The following is a 17,969-nucleotide window of genomic DNA, read 5'->3' as shown; positions in this document are numbered from 1 at the left end:
TCATCCCAGCCTCAACAGCTCACTAACACGCTGATTATTCCTGTTTTCTCTCGTCTCCTTCCCTCCTTTTAATCCAACCACTCGCTCCCTCCTGACACCGCCGTCATTTCATCCTCGACCTCCCTCATCTTTCCATCTTTCTTCAGACCATCAGTCCTGACTGCTCTTTAACTGTTATGGCGATGAAGGCTCTAAAAATGGCTTTCTCATTCAGTCCGCTGATATTCAGAGGACGTCCCAGGCTCCGTTTTGCAGCAACAACCATTTGCAGAAGTTAGATTGTGTTCTGGGACTTTGGTGCAACCACAGTTAGAAAAGTCCAAAACCATTTTGGGGTAAAAGTTTTTGTTTGTTTGTTAGATTTTGAGACAACATTTCTAAATAACATGTTATAGCCATACTAAGCATACTGGTAGTTACTGCTAAAGCCTACCAATACACAAATAAATGACTCATAGTATGAAAATGGATTGAGGCCATTAGAGCGAAGGCTCAGATGTATAGAAGCTTCCTCTGCTAAAAAAAATTTAAAAAATGCCATCTGAGAGTCAATATTTTGGGTAATAAATAGACATATCAGCACCAAATTAAACTATATGTTATTAGATTTATTAGGAAAAAAAAATATACACATATTTATCTAATGAAATGTTGCAGAAACATGCTTTCACTAACAATTCCCTCTGTCCCACAGCCTGCTATACTCATTACTGTTACAGACATATTGCACATTACAGCCGTCTGGCCATTGGCACCACCTACGTGATGGACATGAGGAAGGTGAAGGTTGGCCTTAGAGAGTGGCAGATTTAAATCAGCCAAGGGAAGCACAACACATGGCCGATTTGGCTCAAAGAAGGAGTTTGGCACCTCCCGGTTGACTTCCTTCTCGGTAATGCAGGAATATTCATTTTTAGTGGTATTAGTCACCATTTTATTCATGAACACCATGAAGTGGTCCAGAGTTATAGGATGAAACAAAACAAACACAAATAAGTGTTGGTTATTCTGCAGTTTCTTTTATTTTTTCAATAGATTTCCAAATAAAATTCATTCGGGAGCCTTTCACAGGGCTAGCCACACCCACAACTGAAGGGGGTCCTATGGCAACAAGGGGGTTTGGGTTACCCTTGTAATAAATCTTTAGACAACCTAACCGATCTCAGGGACGGCTCGAAGCTCAAAGGTGACTGGTGTTTCTGAAAATGAATAAAGTCGCTTTTAGTCACTGGGATCTGTCAGACAGAAAAACGTGTCCGTTCACTCTGAGCATGTCTGCGAGCGTTATATGAGACGCACTGTAGTGAACTTAGCCGATGGCCTGGTCAGAGTTGTCAGCCATGATAAGTGAGTAACAATGACATACCCTGCAGAGGTGACAGCTCCCCGCTGCGTGACAAATCTGGCGTGACAGCTGTCGTGGCGTGATACTGATAACGTCGTGGCTTATGCTCCGTGTCGCTGTTGAGCTGTTAACGAATGTGATGTGAGCGCACCTGGATATTGTAACGACATTAATTACCGGTCTGCAGCTTTTGAGTCACAGGATCAGTTTTGTGTGTTAAAATAAGGATTCAAATTATATTCCAGCAGAAGAAAATCCTCTTTGATTTTTCTTCAATGATTGATTGTGTGTTATGGAATAACTTTAAACGTGTACAACACATTGTGACAGGGTGTGGTCTGCGGTGCTGCTGCAGGGACGGTGGACGCACCTGCACGGCATCCGCAATCACGCCTCTGTGCGGACTGACGTCATGCTGTTGGAGTGTCGGCTGAGCTGGAAAGCTGCGAGCGTGTGATTGTGTACGGCAACCGTGAGCATGTCATCAGGTCTGCCGTGGACTCTGTTACACACACAGTAATCCATATTGTATTTGCTCATTGTAACGTGTCATTATCTGACGCTGCAACACCTCTAACAGTATTCAGAGAGCCATCGCTCACTTACAGCGTTTCCATTTCTCCAAAATGAACCTTTGCAACAGCAAGAGCATGAAAATCAAAGGTGTTACAAGGAACATTAACATGACTTTAATGATTTCCTTTCATTAAAACCCCACAGCGCATCCATGCAGGTGTTTTCACTTATGCTGACTGATGAAAGCTCTTTTAAGGACTGTGTGGGCGTCTACCAGTCGGGCTTGATGGACATGTGAGTTTTGTAGCACCTGTTAGGATAGGTACACTGTTATCATTTTATTAGTGCTTGACAGTTTTGTTACATTACATTTGTAACACTGTTATAGTTTAAAAAAAAAGCAAAACAATACAGGTGTAATTAGCATGTTAACTAAAAACACCTGTGTGGGTCTGTGGGGGCCTTTAGTGCCTCAAGCAAGCACGCACAATATGGCACCACAGAGCCCGGTTACTCGGTGATTAGCACTGTTATTTACATCTGTATTTATCCTTCTGACTGAAAGTTTCTGCCATTTAAAAGAAGAACGATGGGTCTATGGTTTTATTTGAAATCATTTACTCATAGCTGGCACATTTTTAGAATTTTTTGTTCAGTAAGTTAACTATAAAAATCACTCTGCGCTGATAAAACGAGTGCTTGAAGGACACAAATTTAAACTATCCCTAAATCTGATTTTTAGATTAACTGATTAATTCAGGTAAACTACAGTTAATTTTGCATTATTTTCTATACATTGCCAGGATTTGAGATTATCATCAGTTTTTACTTCAAGTCAGCCAAGATCAGTGACAGTCGCAGAGAATTTTATAAAAGTCATAAAACTCCTAAACGAGGAGGATGAATGATGGTGCCATATAAGGTCTCTGGGAGAAAAGACAAAGAAAATACAGTTAATTTCTTTTCATTATTTTTAGGCAATACCTCTTTTCCCCTAAAAATCCTTTATAATCAAAGTGTATTTTTCAGTGGTGCTTCTCCGTTACATGCCTCGCATGAAACAATTTGCTCAGAACACATGGGCTGAAGTAAGATATGCATTTGTAATCATTACAGAAAGAAAGAACAAAAACCTTTAGAGCCAAGTGCCACAAACTAGCTATGCCCACAAAGGAAGACAGAGATAATCTGACAAAGACTCTAAAGAAGACCAGACTATTTATACCCATGAAGGTAATCAGGGAATTGGCTCCAGGAAGGTAATGACACACAGGTCTGAATAATAACCACAAAACTGCTGAGGAAGTAAAACTGAAAACAAGACACCAGAGAGACATGCTGACCAGAGCGAAGCAGGAAGAAGGAAGAATAAGTGGATAACTACTAACTAAGAAACACAGAAACACGATCTAACTGCACAGTGGGAATGTTTGATTTTTTTAATGTTTTATTTTGAAGGTTAGATCTTTGTGTGGCTTTCGTGTTGGTACTTCCTACTCCTGTTAGTGTTTGATGTAGTTTACGTGTTCCTTATGACCTTTTTGTGCACGTCTGACTCCGTGCAAGTGCAAACTGGATTTTCTGTTTGGGTCGAAATGTTGATTTATCATCATGGGTAATAAGGAGGAGTTGGAAATTACTCTTTATGCCAGTGTAGGATGCTCCGTGTCCACTATTCTCCCTATTGGACAACACTAATAATAATAATAATAATAATAATAATAATAATAATAATAATAATAATGATAATGGATTGCATTTATATAGCACTTTTCAAGACCCCCAAAGTGCTTTACAATTCCACTATTCCTTCACTCTCACATTCACACACTGGTGGAGGCAGCTGCAGTTGCAGCCACAGCCATCGGCCCCTCTGGCCAACACCAGTAGGCAGTAGGTGAAGTGCCTTGCCCAAGGACACAACGACAAAGACAGACAGATCGAACCGGCAACCTTCCGGTTACAAGATGAGCTTCCCAACCCCCTGACCCACGGTTGCCCCACTACATAGTGGCAACCTCTAAACAGTCCGCTCCATAGTGAGGAGTGACTGATTTTGGACACAGCCACATCCTAAAGTCAACTGAAGGACCTCTGTAATGCTGAGGGATACAGAATAGCCGTGATTGCCTTTACTTCCACGACAGAGACCAATAGCGCGTACGGCACACAGTCATCATGTTTCATGTGTACAAATTCCAGTAGATTGCATCAGGCGGAGAGACTCCAGCAGCACTACACAGGGAAACATAGCACGAGGTGAAGCTAAGGAAACTGGATAATAAAGAATAAAAATTAATCAAAGATTAAGATACTGAAGGTGTTTTGTTGCCATTTTGCTCTTTGTAGGGGTTTTAAACATTACTCAAGAACAAATAGTTAAGAAGGCACACTGGCTACTGGAAATGAGCAGATTTATTGCAACAGATGCTGTGATTTTATTTTATTGTCACAGTTAATTATTGAATTATTTTGTCACTGCTGGTTATGCAGTTGCTATTTTCTAACGCTTCAAGCTGTATAATCACTTTGTTCCAAATGATCTCTCCCTCTTTCGTCTCCTGGAATGAACCTGGGAATTTGTCAGAAGAGGCTTCAACTAAGTTCACGCAGTACAATACAGTGCACACATGAGAACTCTTGCACCGAGATAGAAAGCTTTGTCTCAGCAGGAAGACTAACACCATATTTTGTGCATTACACTAAATGTTGAAAGAATAGCTTAATTAAAACTAGCATCTTAAAGTAAGACCCAACTGCCGTCCCAGCAAATATCCTCCCAGCTGATGTGTCCATGAGCACGAGTCTTAATCTTTGTGAAAACTCTAACAATAGAGAAACAATTTTTCACTTACAGTACAACACAGTCCTATAAATGCAATGCATTATTATTATTATTATTATTATTATTATTATTATTATTATTATTATTATTATTATTATTACTTGTGGAAGGAAGAAACAGCTGAGTGTGATTTTTAAAAAACATACATCACAGGGTTCCTGTTTAGGGAGATGTAAGATTCTGCAGGACAATCAATTAAAACCGCTGCTCTCACAGTGTGGTGGGTGGTGTGTGCAGAAGAAGGAATTGCATGAAAAAACTCCTACAGTGCTGCTCTGGTTGGTTTAGTTGATATAAGCCTCTGTGCCTCCCACAGTGTACTCACTCATTTTTAACTCCCCCCCTCATTTGTCCTTTTTATTCTCTTTCCTCCTCACCGAAAAACAGCAGGAACCCCAAACGCACACATAAGAAACACAATTTGTTGTGCAAGATCGGACGGACGGACAGAGGGGTGGGTGGAAGGAAGGAAGGAAGGAAGGAAGGTAGGTCAAATGCAACTATTCCTTAAATCAACAGCCTGAGATACTGGCCTGGGTTTATCAGCCTGCATATTGGTTTATATGTCAGTTAGCTAAATGTTTGCTCTTTGGCCAGAATGAATAATAAATATGGGTAAATGATTCAGTAGCCATCTGTTAGAAGTCAGAGAAAGTGAGAGAGAGTGAATGAAGGAGAGATGTTAATTTAGCTCATTGGAGACATGAGTCACCAACACTTTTTACATCACACACTCACATACACCTGTTATAAATGACTATCATTTAATTCACAAGGAGGTCATAAAGGGAAAGTTTTGAGTATCAGTAGATGCTGGTAAAATTGATTAAAATCACACCATCAATGAGAAGTATTGATGGTGTACAAAAACGTCTTATGCAGCAAAAACACTTCTATGCTTCTACACTTCTTTAATAGGTCCACCTCACTGGTACCCGGTTGAACCCCATCAACAAGGTGCTGGAAACATGAATGTGGTTTTGGTCTATTCTGACATAATAACATCGCACAGTTCCTCAGATTTGTCGACTGCACATCCGTGATGCACCTGCCCCATTTCACACAGCACAAATGTGCTCTCCTGGATTCAGATCTGATGCTCGTGGAGGTCATTTGAGTTCAGCGAATAAAAAACACTGTGAACATGAGCCTCTGTTCTGATGCTGATGCTGGCCTATAAAGCTCTGAATGGTTTAGGACCAAAATACATCAGTGACCTCCTGACCCAGTATGAACCTTCCAGATCCCTCAGGTCATCTGGATCCGGTCTTTTATCAGTTCCCAGAGTCAGAACCAGACACGGAGAAGCTGCATTCAGCTTTTATGCTCCTTATATCTGGAACAAACTCCCAGAAAGCCTCAGATCAGCTGAAACACTCAGTTTATTTAAATCCAGGTTGAAGACTCACCTGTTCTCAGCTGCATTTGAATAAAACACCAAATCCACACTTTAAGCTTAAATTTCAAAACTTACATTTAACTACTGATTTTATCTGTTTTGTTTGTTTGTTTGTTAATTAGTTTGTTTGTTTGCTTGTTTTAATCAATTTTAAATCATGCTTTTTATTTGTTTTTGTTTCTAATGTCTCTGTAAAGCACTTTGAATCACCTTGTTGTTGAGTTGTGCTGTACAAATAAACTTGCCTTGCCTCTGTTTTCTGTTCCTAACAGAGGAGTGGCACCAGTGGGGTCTTCTGCTGCTGTAGCACATCTGCGTCAAGGTTTGACATGTTGTGCGTTCAGAGATGCTCTTCTGCATACTTTGGTTGTAACAGTTTGTTATTGGAGTTACTGTTGCTGTCAAAGGTGCTTTTATCCAGGGAGCTGCACATGTGTGTGCATCTCAGTAAATTATAATATAGGATGTTTTATAAATTATTCATTTTATAATGTATTTATCATGATATTGTAATATTATAATTATCGGAATTACTGTATTATCATATTACAATTATATATAGTATAAAAAATATAGTGTCATGGTCCTGCGACCATGACTCAGTGACTTTATGTTTATGTACTTATTGTTATTACTTTCATTATTATTCATGGCTGTTTTGGGATGGTTTGTGTTTGGGATTTTAGACACTGGGTTCTGGGTTTGTGCTCCCTCTGTTGGTCCCTGGTGTTAGTGTTCCCCTGTCTCGTCAGGTTAATCAGGTCCAGCTGTTTCCCCCATCTGTGTGTGATTTCCCAGTGTCTCTTTGTGTATTTATAGCGTGTGATTTCCTCTGCTCCTCGTCGCGTCGTCTGTGTTCCTACCTGGTGTAATCCTCTGCGTGTTCTCCCTGCTGTTCTCCCTTCATGTTCAGGTTTGCCACTCCTCTGTGTAGTTTATCCCAGTTTAGTTTCGTCCTTAGTTCTGTTTGCCATCTCCACTTTGTGTTTGTTATTAACAATAAATCACCCTCACATCTGAATAAGTGCTGCATTTTGGGTCCTCCTTCCACTTTCCACACGGCCGCTGCCCCGGACCGTGACATATAGTCCCTGTGTCAACAATAGCAAACTTACAATGACTTTTCAAGTGTTCCTTTTGAGATGGACACAAATATAAAGAAGTAAATTCTGTGTTTGGGCCGAAGGTTGCCTTTTGTCTCAAAGCCAGTGCTATGCTGCTTCCTGGCAGTGACACAACTGTGACAGCAACATGGCTTAAGGAGCTCCACTGACACTGACGTCATTTTGACAGTGACAAACCAGAGTGCCCTTAAGAAACACCGAGCAGCATCTAAGGTCGAAGTTCATAGCTTTTTACAAGCCACAGTACACTGAAAGCAATCTTCTAATGCAAATTCACGGTCAATTGTTAGTCAGGTCCTTTGCTTAGACTCCAGCAGAGATCAAACGCCGGTTTTCTACAAGTGAAAATCTCCAGAGGTGCGCGAAGTGTCTGTATTCAGGCTCAGTTTAATCTCAGTAGCCTCTCTTGGCAACATAACTGTTGATTCTGACTCCTCTTAGAAGATGTGGTCAAAACAAGATTCACAGACACAGGTTGTATTTGGACAAATCTTCTCTTCAGCCTCTTTTCTCACTTTGAAATATGAAAGAAAATAACAAAACACTAACGGCATATATGTCCGAAGCTAACGGACCTCTAGTGTTCCTGTGAGTATGCTGCTTAGGTGGGGAGGAAGCATAGAACCTAGAAACTAAATGGCACGCTGTGTGTTTCATGTTGTAAAAGGAGTTATAATAAGCCCCAAACCACAAAGCACCAAAATTACTTTGGATTTAAGACAACAATTCTATGTTGAGTGGATAAATCCTCCATTTTAATAACTTTTTTCTATATTCAGCCATTAAATTCAGCCATATTTGCTGGTGTGATGTAAATCGCTATACAGCATCTCTCAAATCTAACTGGACACAGAAACCCAGCAAAGATGTGCCCAATAACAATGAACTTTTTTAAAAATGTAACATCTTTATTGATGTATTAATACATTTATACTGTTCTGCTTTATGACTCATGCACTCAAAATATAAATTAGTGCCCAGATTTAGCCAGTGTTTTGTAACGTGGGTAGCATGTGTGTTTCAGCCTCTCTCACTGTATCCTAAGTAAGCTCCTCGGCGCTGCCACCGGCTGCACACGCATTTCTGTTTGTCTCTGAAAAATGCAATTTCATTCTGAACATCATCTGAGGAGACTTCAGTTGCGACCGTACTCTTTGTAGTTTGTCAATCACGTCTTTTACCAGATCTCGTTCAGAGACAAATGTAAGACTGGAGAGGATTTACTGCAAGCAAAAATTAAATTCTGAGTAAGATTGAGTTCGTGAAGACAAATTGCCAGGTCACGACTGAGAAATGGCCCTGACCCTCCCTCAGTTTGTGTAACTTTAAGTTGCAAATTGAATTTCATTTGACTTCAGTTCCTTCAAAAAGAGGAACCCCTTTGATCTTAGTGTAGCACCTCATCGTCTCTAATCAGACACTAGACTGGACTGCATAAAGACCCCTGACACGGGCTTTGTTTCGCAGCCCATTCATCGTCTTTATAGGATGAAGGAGGGAGAGCACACAGGGGCAGAGAGAGAACCTGTTAGGCTGTCAGCTTCCTCGGCATCATGATCATCATTCACTGCCTCGGGATGAGATCACAGGTAAAACACCACGTCTGCGCGAGGATTCAAATGTCACTAACTGCTCTCTCTTTCTTCATCTTAATCATGTTTCACTTTGTTTATTTTAAAACAAAGGCCAAATGAAATGTGAGAGAAGAGTGCTGCCATCACTCACGCACATAAACATACAAAGAAACAGGTGTATCTGCACTTTTCTGTCCTTTTCTGACTAACTGTAGCAGCGGGACTGGAGCCAGTGACAGCCTGACCTGGGGCGGGGTTCTCAGTCACCACGGTAACAGCTCAGGGGGACATATCCACCCCTGCTATGTCTGAACTCATCAATCGATCAGACAACAGATGGAAAATAAGACTGGAGAGGACACGTCTGTGTGAATATGTGTGTGTGTGAGAGACAGTTTGATATAGTCACGTCTAACATGTGCATGAATGCCAAGCAGACATACGGTGTTGCTGGCTAAAAGACGTGCAGTAGTGGCACATTTGGTTCATACGCACGAGTAACAGTAATACACACCAGACAGATTGTGCTCGCAGCCTTCAGTGAGTCAGGTGCAGTGATGCATGTTCACAACTTATCTGTCATATTAATATCATTTAAAGAGCAAAGCTTAAGAAATGTATTAAAAACTGAAGAAAATTGAACTGAAGCCAAGAAACCAAAGCAAGTGAAAGAGGGCCGAGATGTGAAGTACAGTGAAGAGATGGAGAGAAACATAGCACATCCCATGCTGGCTGATATTAAGGGTGTTGGCTTCACTGATGTAAATCAATTTGAAGCTCTCGCGTTAGCTCTCCCTTCTGGTCGGCAGTAGTAACAGAGCAGGAAATGGTCAGAATAAAGTCTGATGCCTGCAGTATAAACTGCTCTCACAGCAAAGGGAACTGTCTCTGTCAGTTTAAGGTATAAATCTGTCATTTTCTGTTTTCTCCCAAGCTAATGTACAAAACAACGAGATAACATCGCAGCATAATTCAACAGGTTTATAAAGTTCTTGTCCTGGTTTGGGTCTCTTGGTTTAGGCTTTCTGTTCATTGTTACTCTTCTAGCGCTTTAAGTTTTTATTATTTTGAGGTATTTTGATTTTGATTGGGTAGTGACCGAAAGAACGAGATCGCGGATACAAGCGGCAGAAATGAGCTTCCTCCTAGAGATAGGGTGAGAAGTTCGGCCGTCCGGGAGGGGCTCAGAGTAGAGCCGCTGCTGCTCCACATCGAAAGGAGCCAGCGGAGGTGGTTCGGGCATCTGACAAGGATGCCTCCTGGGCGCCTCCTGGGTGAGGTGTTCCGGGCATGTCCCACCAGGAGGCCCCGGGGCAGACCCAGGACACGCTGGAGAGATTATATCTCTCGGCTGGCCTGGGAACACCTGGGTGTTCCCCCGGATAAGCTGGAGGAGGTGGCTGGGGAGAGGGAGGTCTGGGCTTCTCTGCTTAGGCTGCTGCCCCCGCAACCCGGCCTCGGATAAAGCGGATGAAGATGGATGGATGGATGGGTATTTTGATTCCTATTTCACTTTAATTATCATCTTGGTAGATCTTGAATGTTAGTTCTTAGCATTTGATTTCTAGTTTCTCATGGTTTGATTAATTACTCTGGAAGTGAGTTTGGTTTCTTGTGTCACTTTGTCCTTTTGGATTTTGATTCTCTCTCCACCATCTGGAGATTTGATGCTTAAAGTTTATTACTCTTTTCCCCTGTCGTGTCCAACAGTGCAGCAATCAGAATTGTTAGTACAAGTGGGGCATTGTGGCATTTATTATAACTGTCCACTTGATAGTCATATTTTATTAGAACTTTATTAGGATTTTTTTATTTTGGATTATTACAACCATAACGGACAGAAAAGAAAAAGAAAGAAAGTGAATTTGGGGAGAAAGCTGGCAGAAAGAGAGGGGGAATAAAAGAGAAGAAGAGGGATAGAGTGCTCTCTTCTGCTCTTCTCTGAGGGGGGGTCGCGGTTGACCCTGAGTTGGTCCTCCTGGGACAACCTTGGCGACTCACCAGCCGCGGCCCGAGTGCCTAAGCAAAGCCAGAATCCCAGGCTCAAGGTGGAGAGCCCCCTGAAGTCGCCTTTTGTTAATCAGTCTGCTCGTGTCCTGCATTTGAGTCCTAATTATACAAATTGTGACAGATATTTTTGACCACAGCCAACAACTTAATTTTTCACATAATGTTAGCGACAGCGGCTCTACAGAATACACTCATCAGACAATTTATTAGATGCACCTTGCAAAATGTTGGACCTCCTTTTTCCTTCAGAGCTGTTGAATCTGTTCCGAGAAGAATCGAGACAAAGTCCCTCAAATATTCCTCGGAAATTTTGGTCCATATTGAAATGACAGCACACAGATACTGCAGTTTTCCACGATCCATGAAAGCTGGTTTCCTGTTTCTCCACATCCTAAAGGTGCTCTACTGGATTGAGAGCTGGAGACTATGGAGACCATTTATAGTCACGTGTAGTCAACCCATTTTCATATTCAAGAAACCAGTTGGAGATGATTTGAGCTTCGTTACATGGAGCACAGAGCTAAAAGCAGCCATCAGAAGATGGATGCAGTGTGGTCATAAAGGGAAGGTCACGGATACTCAGACTGTTGCATTTAAATAACGTTCAGTTGATCAACTGTAACGTCTGCATGCGTGTTCATTCCATGTTTTGGAGAAGCAGAGTGTGAAGTGGACTCTGTGGACCGGCGTGTCTATTAGAGGTTTTGCTGCTGTGATGCTGGATTGTCCAATCAGCCCAAAGCAGTCTGCCTATTCTTCTCTGACCTCTGGCATTTCACCCAGATTACTGCTCCTCACTGGATATTTTCTCTTTTTCTTTTTTTCCTGATTGGTGGGAAAATGCCTGTTGAAGTGCTTTGGTCAGCCTGTCTGGTACCAACAACCATGCCACAAGTCACCTAGACCACCATTCTCCCCCATTCTGATGCTCAGTTTGAACTTCAGTGGGTCTTCTTGATCCTGCCTACATCTCTGAATATCTGATGAGATAATCGTGTTAACAACCAGTTGTATAGGTGTACCCAACAAAGTGGCAAATGAGTCTATATGATGGTAAGTGAACGATAAACATTACGTTCACTTTTGTTACTTGTGATTGTTTCACTAGAACAAAATTACATTACAGGATTTATATGTAACTAAACCTGAATAATCAAAGTACGACTTGTGCCGCTCTTTTGAGCGAGCGTTAGGAGCAATATTTGACTGCCCTAAAAATATTTCAATGATTTATCATTTACAGACAAGCATCACATTAACAAGATAACTAGCTGCCGTTTTGAAAAACAGACAGATTTCTCAAAGTCTTGAAAACAATATTTTAAAGTGTTTGCTACATCAGAGCCATATTACATCATTTATTTTCCCGAGTATCTTTCCCTCCCTCTGTGCTTCAGACATTTTCCTGTCACAGGCTTTCTAAACAGCCCTCTCCTCTTTCTACTTGTTGGTGTTCCAAAATTACATTTCAGGTACTTAGCTGGCAGTATCTCTATAGACTGGCTGAGCTCTAGGGCACAGTTAATGGGGATCCAAATGAATAAAATCAAGATGTGTTTTCTGAAGTAAAGAAGAAAAGACTGAAAAAAATCTTCATAACAAACTTGGCAGCAATGTTTATGAAAACATTATCCTATATATAAGAGCCACAGAGAAATGCTCATCTCCCAGGTTCCTTATCTTTACACTCATCAGCTGCCTCTGAGCTAACCACCCCCCCTCCTCACCCCCCTGAGGGTCTGGCACACAGTGATGAAACAAACCCGTGGTGGGCGTTGCCTCTGCCAACTTTTGCCACTCTAATGGAGGGCTTACCAGCCAACGCGTCGACCACGATACCAATTAGTACGTGCGATTACGCAAATAGTCTTTCTTCGTATTTGCTCCAGCTCTATCCATCTCGTCCTTCTTCACTTCCTTTTTCTTCACTTCCTTTCTTTCTCCCATGCTTCTCCTCCTCGCTGCTCTGCCTCACAGCTTGCTTTTTCAGCAGGAGTAACCGGCTGGTGAACCATGTGAGCGGGCCTGAGGAAAACCCTCTATTCCAATTTCCACCACAACAGCCCTCCGTTACACGATAACAGCTTTTGAGGAAACAGTAAGTGCCATCTGGTTTTTCATACCTCCCTCCCACTCGCGCGCTCTGTGTAATACAGGCCAGCTTGAAACACCAAGGAAGCTTGCTGAGGTAATCACAGCCTCCAGCGTTGACACTTTTAGCAAATGCTTCCATAATTACACATGTTCGCACAAAATGTTGAGGGAGTCCGGGGTACTCACTGAGGAAAGGTTTAGTAGTCTGAGCTAACACTCGTGTGTTATGCTTCCACGGGCAAAGTTTTAAATGAGGGCTCCCGCCTGTGTGATTGAAAGCGTAGTGGATTTACTGCAGGCTTGTTGTAACTGCACTATAAGAACTCATAATCTTGTAAGTCAAGTCCACTTGAAGTTGCTATTTCTGAGCGTTTTGGTGACTGCAGGCTTCAACACACATAAACAGAATCTCTCAGAGTCCCACAAGGTAAATAAAAAACAATAATCCCCTCACGTGATCATTTTTTCAAAAATGGAGGTCAAACTGTTTATTTAGCAAGTGAGTAAAACAAAATATGTAATCGTCTTTTCCCCACTTAATATCTTTGGGGCTCACAAAGAGCACAGAGCACACTCTCACTTCACTGTTAACTGACTGACTGCACTCTGAGGTCAACATTCACATGCTCCTGAAACATTTAGCAGCATCTAATATTGCTCAATGTCTTCTTTGACGCACATTTTTTGAATATGTAATGCTGTATTTGCCTTAAATGTTCACTCTTTTTGTTTCTCCATATGTTAATTTGATTATTGGTACTTTGATTATTTGCATCAACAGTTATTCTGCCTGTTTATCTTTCTTGAAGTTTCTGGATGGCATCCTTTGAGGACAGAGGGTGTCAGGCCAACACCCCATCAACCTTTTTGCAGCCAAGGGATAAAAATCGCTTGACTGGTCACCGTTTCAGTCTTTCTTGCTCCTACTTTAGCTCAGCTGTCGCCGTCTCATTGCACAGAAACTTTCTTTGCAGTGCTACACGAATGAAAGTGTTGCTTTACAACCACAATGAAAATTTGGTTGCAATTTTGCTTCTTCCTGCTCCTTTTTGAACATGAACTTTATTTGGAGTTGTGGTTGCTCTCTTTCCTTTTGTTTTGCTTTGTTCATTTGTCTCTTTTAATTCTATTTTGTTGTACTTTTTCAACATGTTCAAAATAAAGATTCAATCAATCAAAAATAGAGGGACGCTGCCAAGCGACTGTAATGGAATATGAATACAGTTCAGTGTTTGTATTTGAAAGCATCTATATGCAGAATATTTGCAACACACTCAGACTCTTCCTGTCTGTAGAGACCTCCTAATTACTGACTGATAGACAAAACTGGTGTTACATCTCATAATACCAACCAGATCTCATAACATTTATCTGCTTTCCAATAAAGTTGCAAACCTAGAGTGATAGCCTAGAAGTCTGGAAGTGCTGATGTGCACTGGAAGTGTTGAACGGGTGAAAGGAAAAAGGGAAACAGAGAGAGACACGGTGAGAACATTTTCATTAATTTATCTTTGCACGGGCTAAAATGATAATTTAGAGAGGGAACTATCTGCAGCTCACTTCATCATGATGAATATTAATACAATAAAACCTTAGAGGCTATTTCAGCCAGATCGAGCATGTTTCCGCCCTGAGTCACAACTGGTAGTTCAAATTCAACCCACAGCATGCGAGAGTGGAATAAATGCAGCTGCTGTTGTTCACGTTTATAAAAGTTCCTTCATCTGTTTTTTGCCCCAAATATCTGTTCGGTAAAGATGGAATTCATCTGAAACATCATCACGTGAAACTTACACGCAGATGCATTCATTTACATTTACATGACTGGAGCCCAGCACACTCAGAAGATACAAGCACATCAGAACAGCCTGTATGTTGAGTGTCCTCACAAGAGTATGTGACAGTGGCGTCAGCCGATCAACAGGCTTGAGGCGGGAACAAAACTCATCTCTCCACGCCGCCCCTCTCCCGTGCCCTCCTCTCCTCCATCTTTCTCCTCAAACTTCACGTCCTTCCTCTCTCCAACAGCGAGCGGAGTATCATGAGAAGCCCGACCTCATCAATAATTGAACAGCCAGAATCATGTAGAATTCTCTAAGAACCGTGTCTGCCACCCTTTGTACTTCTATCCTGTGACTTGATTAATATTTCATTTGTGTGTGTGTGTGTGTGTGTGTGTGTGTGTGTGTGTGTGTGAGCGAGAGACAGGTGTCGAGGTTGATCTGCTGTCTCATCAAGCTCTTCCTTTGAACCATGAGCATTTCCCTCTCTGCTCTGACAATGAGGCGCTCGTGTCTCCCGAGGATTTAACTGCTGTAAAATGCACTATAATGCAACACCTTCCCCCCCCCACAGAGCAGGCTGAGCATCCCCAGAGTCTTTAACTCCCATTCAATTAATGTACTGTAAGTACACTGAGTGAGATGCTTTTCAACAGCTTAGTCAGCTTCCAGTACAGTGCTCTGGTCATAGCACACTGAAGTTTAGTGTGTGGAAATTCATGGTTGGTCATGTTTACATTCACAGAGCAAAACTGACTGGCCTTGAGGTCCACACACGTGTACTTTCTCCTCATTAAATATTTACAAATCTGTTGCTTTAAGTATTTCAAATTCAGGCTTATTCACATTCATGTTTAGCTTCCCTGCCTGTGCTGGCAGAGCGCAGCCTCTTACTGCGTTATCACAACCTGTTGATCAGACAAGTTGTTTGTGTGCTGAATTTCAGACACTTGAGGACCAGCTCTGCTACAGCAGACCAAAACTTGAGAGAGGGAGGACCTCTTTAGCCAAAATGTTTACATTCATTAGATATTTTTTCTGGTGGGTTTCATAACAACAGATATAGTTAAATGTTTTGTGGTTTCTTGCAGAGTTTTGATTGCACTAAAGCAGCGGTCTCCAACCTTTTTTGCGCCACGGACCGGTTTATGCCCGACAATATTTTCACGGACCGGCCTTTAAGGTGTCGCGGATAAATACAACAAAATAAAACCAGTACCCGTACCGAAAAAAATAAGATTCATAACACACGTGAAAAGACCCAGGAAAACCGAGTTAACGATAAAAACGATGACAAAATAACGCTGAAAACCGATAAAAACCCTGAAAACCAAACATTTCACACCTGAGCCTCAACTCTCGCGGCCCGGTACCAAACGACTCACGGACCAGTACCGGTCCGAGGCCCGGGGGTTGGGGACCGCTGCACTAAAACACCTTTCTGAAAGCTTTAGAGTTGATAAAGCACCACAAGCATATAAATGTATATATATATACACATATATCTAGCCTCAACTGTGGGGGAGACTTAAATCATCATTTATTAAATGAAATGAAATTATTTAATTTATTTTGAAGTTAGAACTTAGCTAGCACGGCAGCCTGATGTGTCCAGCTCTGCTCTATTAGTGTCAGATTATTTATAACATAATGGTGATGAATGCTGATTGGAGCCCCCCCTGGAGTTTTTGCCTGGGAGACTATGTACAGTAGCTGCCACTGAGTGTTTGGCTCTCCACAGTTTAGCTCTGGACTCTCCACATCTGTCCCTCTGCGCGTTTCCTGGAAAATTAAATTTTGGGATATTTTTTTCTAATGTTAATTTAATCAGCTACATAAAAACAGAAGAGTACCTTTATGTGAATACTAAGCACTGCACAACTTATTCAAGCAAATAGAAACTGTTACTCTGAACGTACTAATGGAATAAAAAGCACGATGCAAATGTCCTTTACTCTGTTCTGTTTGGATAAAGGTCACTGTTGGCTGTATACACAGGTACATGTCCTATATTATGAATATGAAATATGATATGGCACACTCATCCTCACCTGGTTCTTTCCCCAGCAAGGCACCAGTAGCATTATTCATAGTATAATGTGTTTAAGTTTAGACAAAAAGAGCAAATAACAGTTGGTTTAGAAGAGGTTTACTTTCCCACCGTCCCACTTTCATTATAAGGTACACAAAAGACTTCCTGTGTGACTTTTATATGGTTCACTCATCAGCTTTAGCAACATAAATTCCACAATAAAAGAAAGATTTTCAGGTTTCAAACATTACCAATGAATAAGCAACAAGTAGGCAAAGCATTTGAAGCCAATGGTGCTAGAAATAACTGCGAGCTCCTTAAAAAAGAGGCTAAGAACACTGCGCACTGTATTTTCACACCATAAATCTCATAGAGTCGCCAGCCTTTTCAATTCAAGATGCTAATCCTGTTTCACAGATCTGTAAATGTACACACATTCACATGCACACACTGTTGGACTCACCCACTGAGGACCACAATGAAGTCCATGACGTTCCACCCATTCCTGAGGTAAGAGCCTTTATGAAACACAAAGCCCAGGGCGATGATTTTTATGCCTGCCTCAAAACAGAACATCCCTATGAAGTAGGGCTCTGTCTTCTCCTGTGAGTACAAAGCAAGAGAGAAATTATAAGTTCACACTGAGCTGACAAAGAGCTGCTGCAAATGAAAGTGCCGTGCGTTTTCAAACAGTCTTATATTTTGATTTGAGAGATTATGAGTTGTGACTGTGTTTGTGGATCATGTGCAGCTCACCAGTCTTTTGGACATGGGTGTTTTGTCCTCTCCGGGAAGGTGCTGCTCCAAAGCCAACACGATACAGTTGGCGATGATGGTGGCGAGGATCATGTACTCAAATGGAGTGGAAGGCTAAAGTTAAGGAGCAACTGGCTCAGATAATGTCAACAGTTTGTTTTTCATTATGCAGCATAAAGTTGTGAGATGAAATTGCATATGTAGTCCCGTCATGATGCTCCAAAAACAGAAAGATGGATTAATAATAAAAAAAACTATTGACTGGGAGTTTGGCAGTGGATGCATAGGTTACGTCTACAGTGGCTATATTTTAGTATCCTTTTTCTGGATTTATGCTAGTTTAAAGACTAATACTATCGATTCTATGCTTTTCTTACTGTCAGCAATTGCCAGTATATGCAAGCATCTTGAGTAACCCCTCATTTCTTTACATGTTGCTTTGAAAATGAGAAATAGGTGCAATGATTTTTAAAACACATTTAAACACACACTG

General features: G+C 41.5%; 1 protein-coding gene across 2 annotated transcripts in view; it reads right to left on the bottom strand.

Moving 5' to 3' along the window:
- The window catches only part of cacna1ea (calcium channel, voltage-dependent, R type, alpha 1E subunit a), a 59,407-nt gene extending 41,830 nt beyond the window's left edge, over window positions 1-17,577 (bottom strand). For both annotated transcript variants that reach the window (XM_080297214.1, XM_080297215.1), the window contains exons 1-2: window positions 17,477-17,577; window positions 17,184-17,323 (exon numbers count right to left, since the gene is read on the bottom strand). In XM_080297214.1, coding sequence (XP_080153340.1) covers window positions 17,184-17,323; window positions 17,477-17,569 — 233 coding nt within the window. In that variant the 5' untranslated portion in view covers window positions 17,570-17,577. The remainder of the gene's footprint in view (window positions 1-17,183; window positions 17,324-17,476) is intronic.
- Window positions 17,578-17,969: the final 392 nt, after the last annotated feature.

The sequence above is a fragment of the Astatotilapia calliptera genome, chromosome 23 (genome assembly GCF_964374335.1).
Source record: "Astatotilapia calliptera chromosome 23, fAstCal68.1, whole genome shotgun sequence".
NCBI lineage: Eukaryota > Metazoa > Chordata > Actinopteri > Cichliformes > Cichlidae > Astatotilapia > Astatotilapia calliptera.
This window is presented reverse-complemented; position numbering and strand designations above follow the sequence as displayed.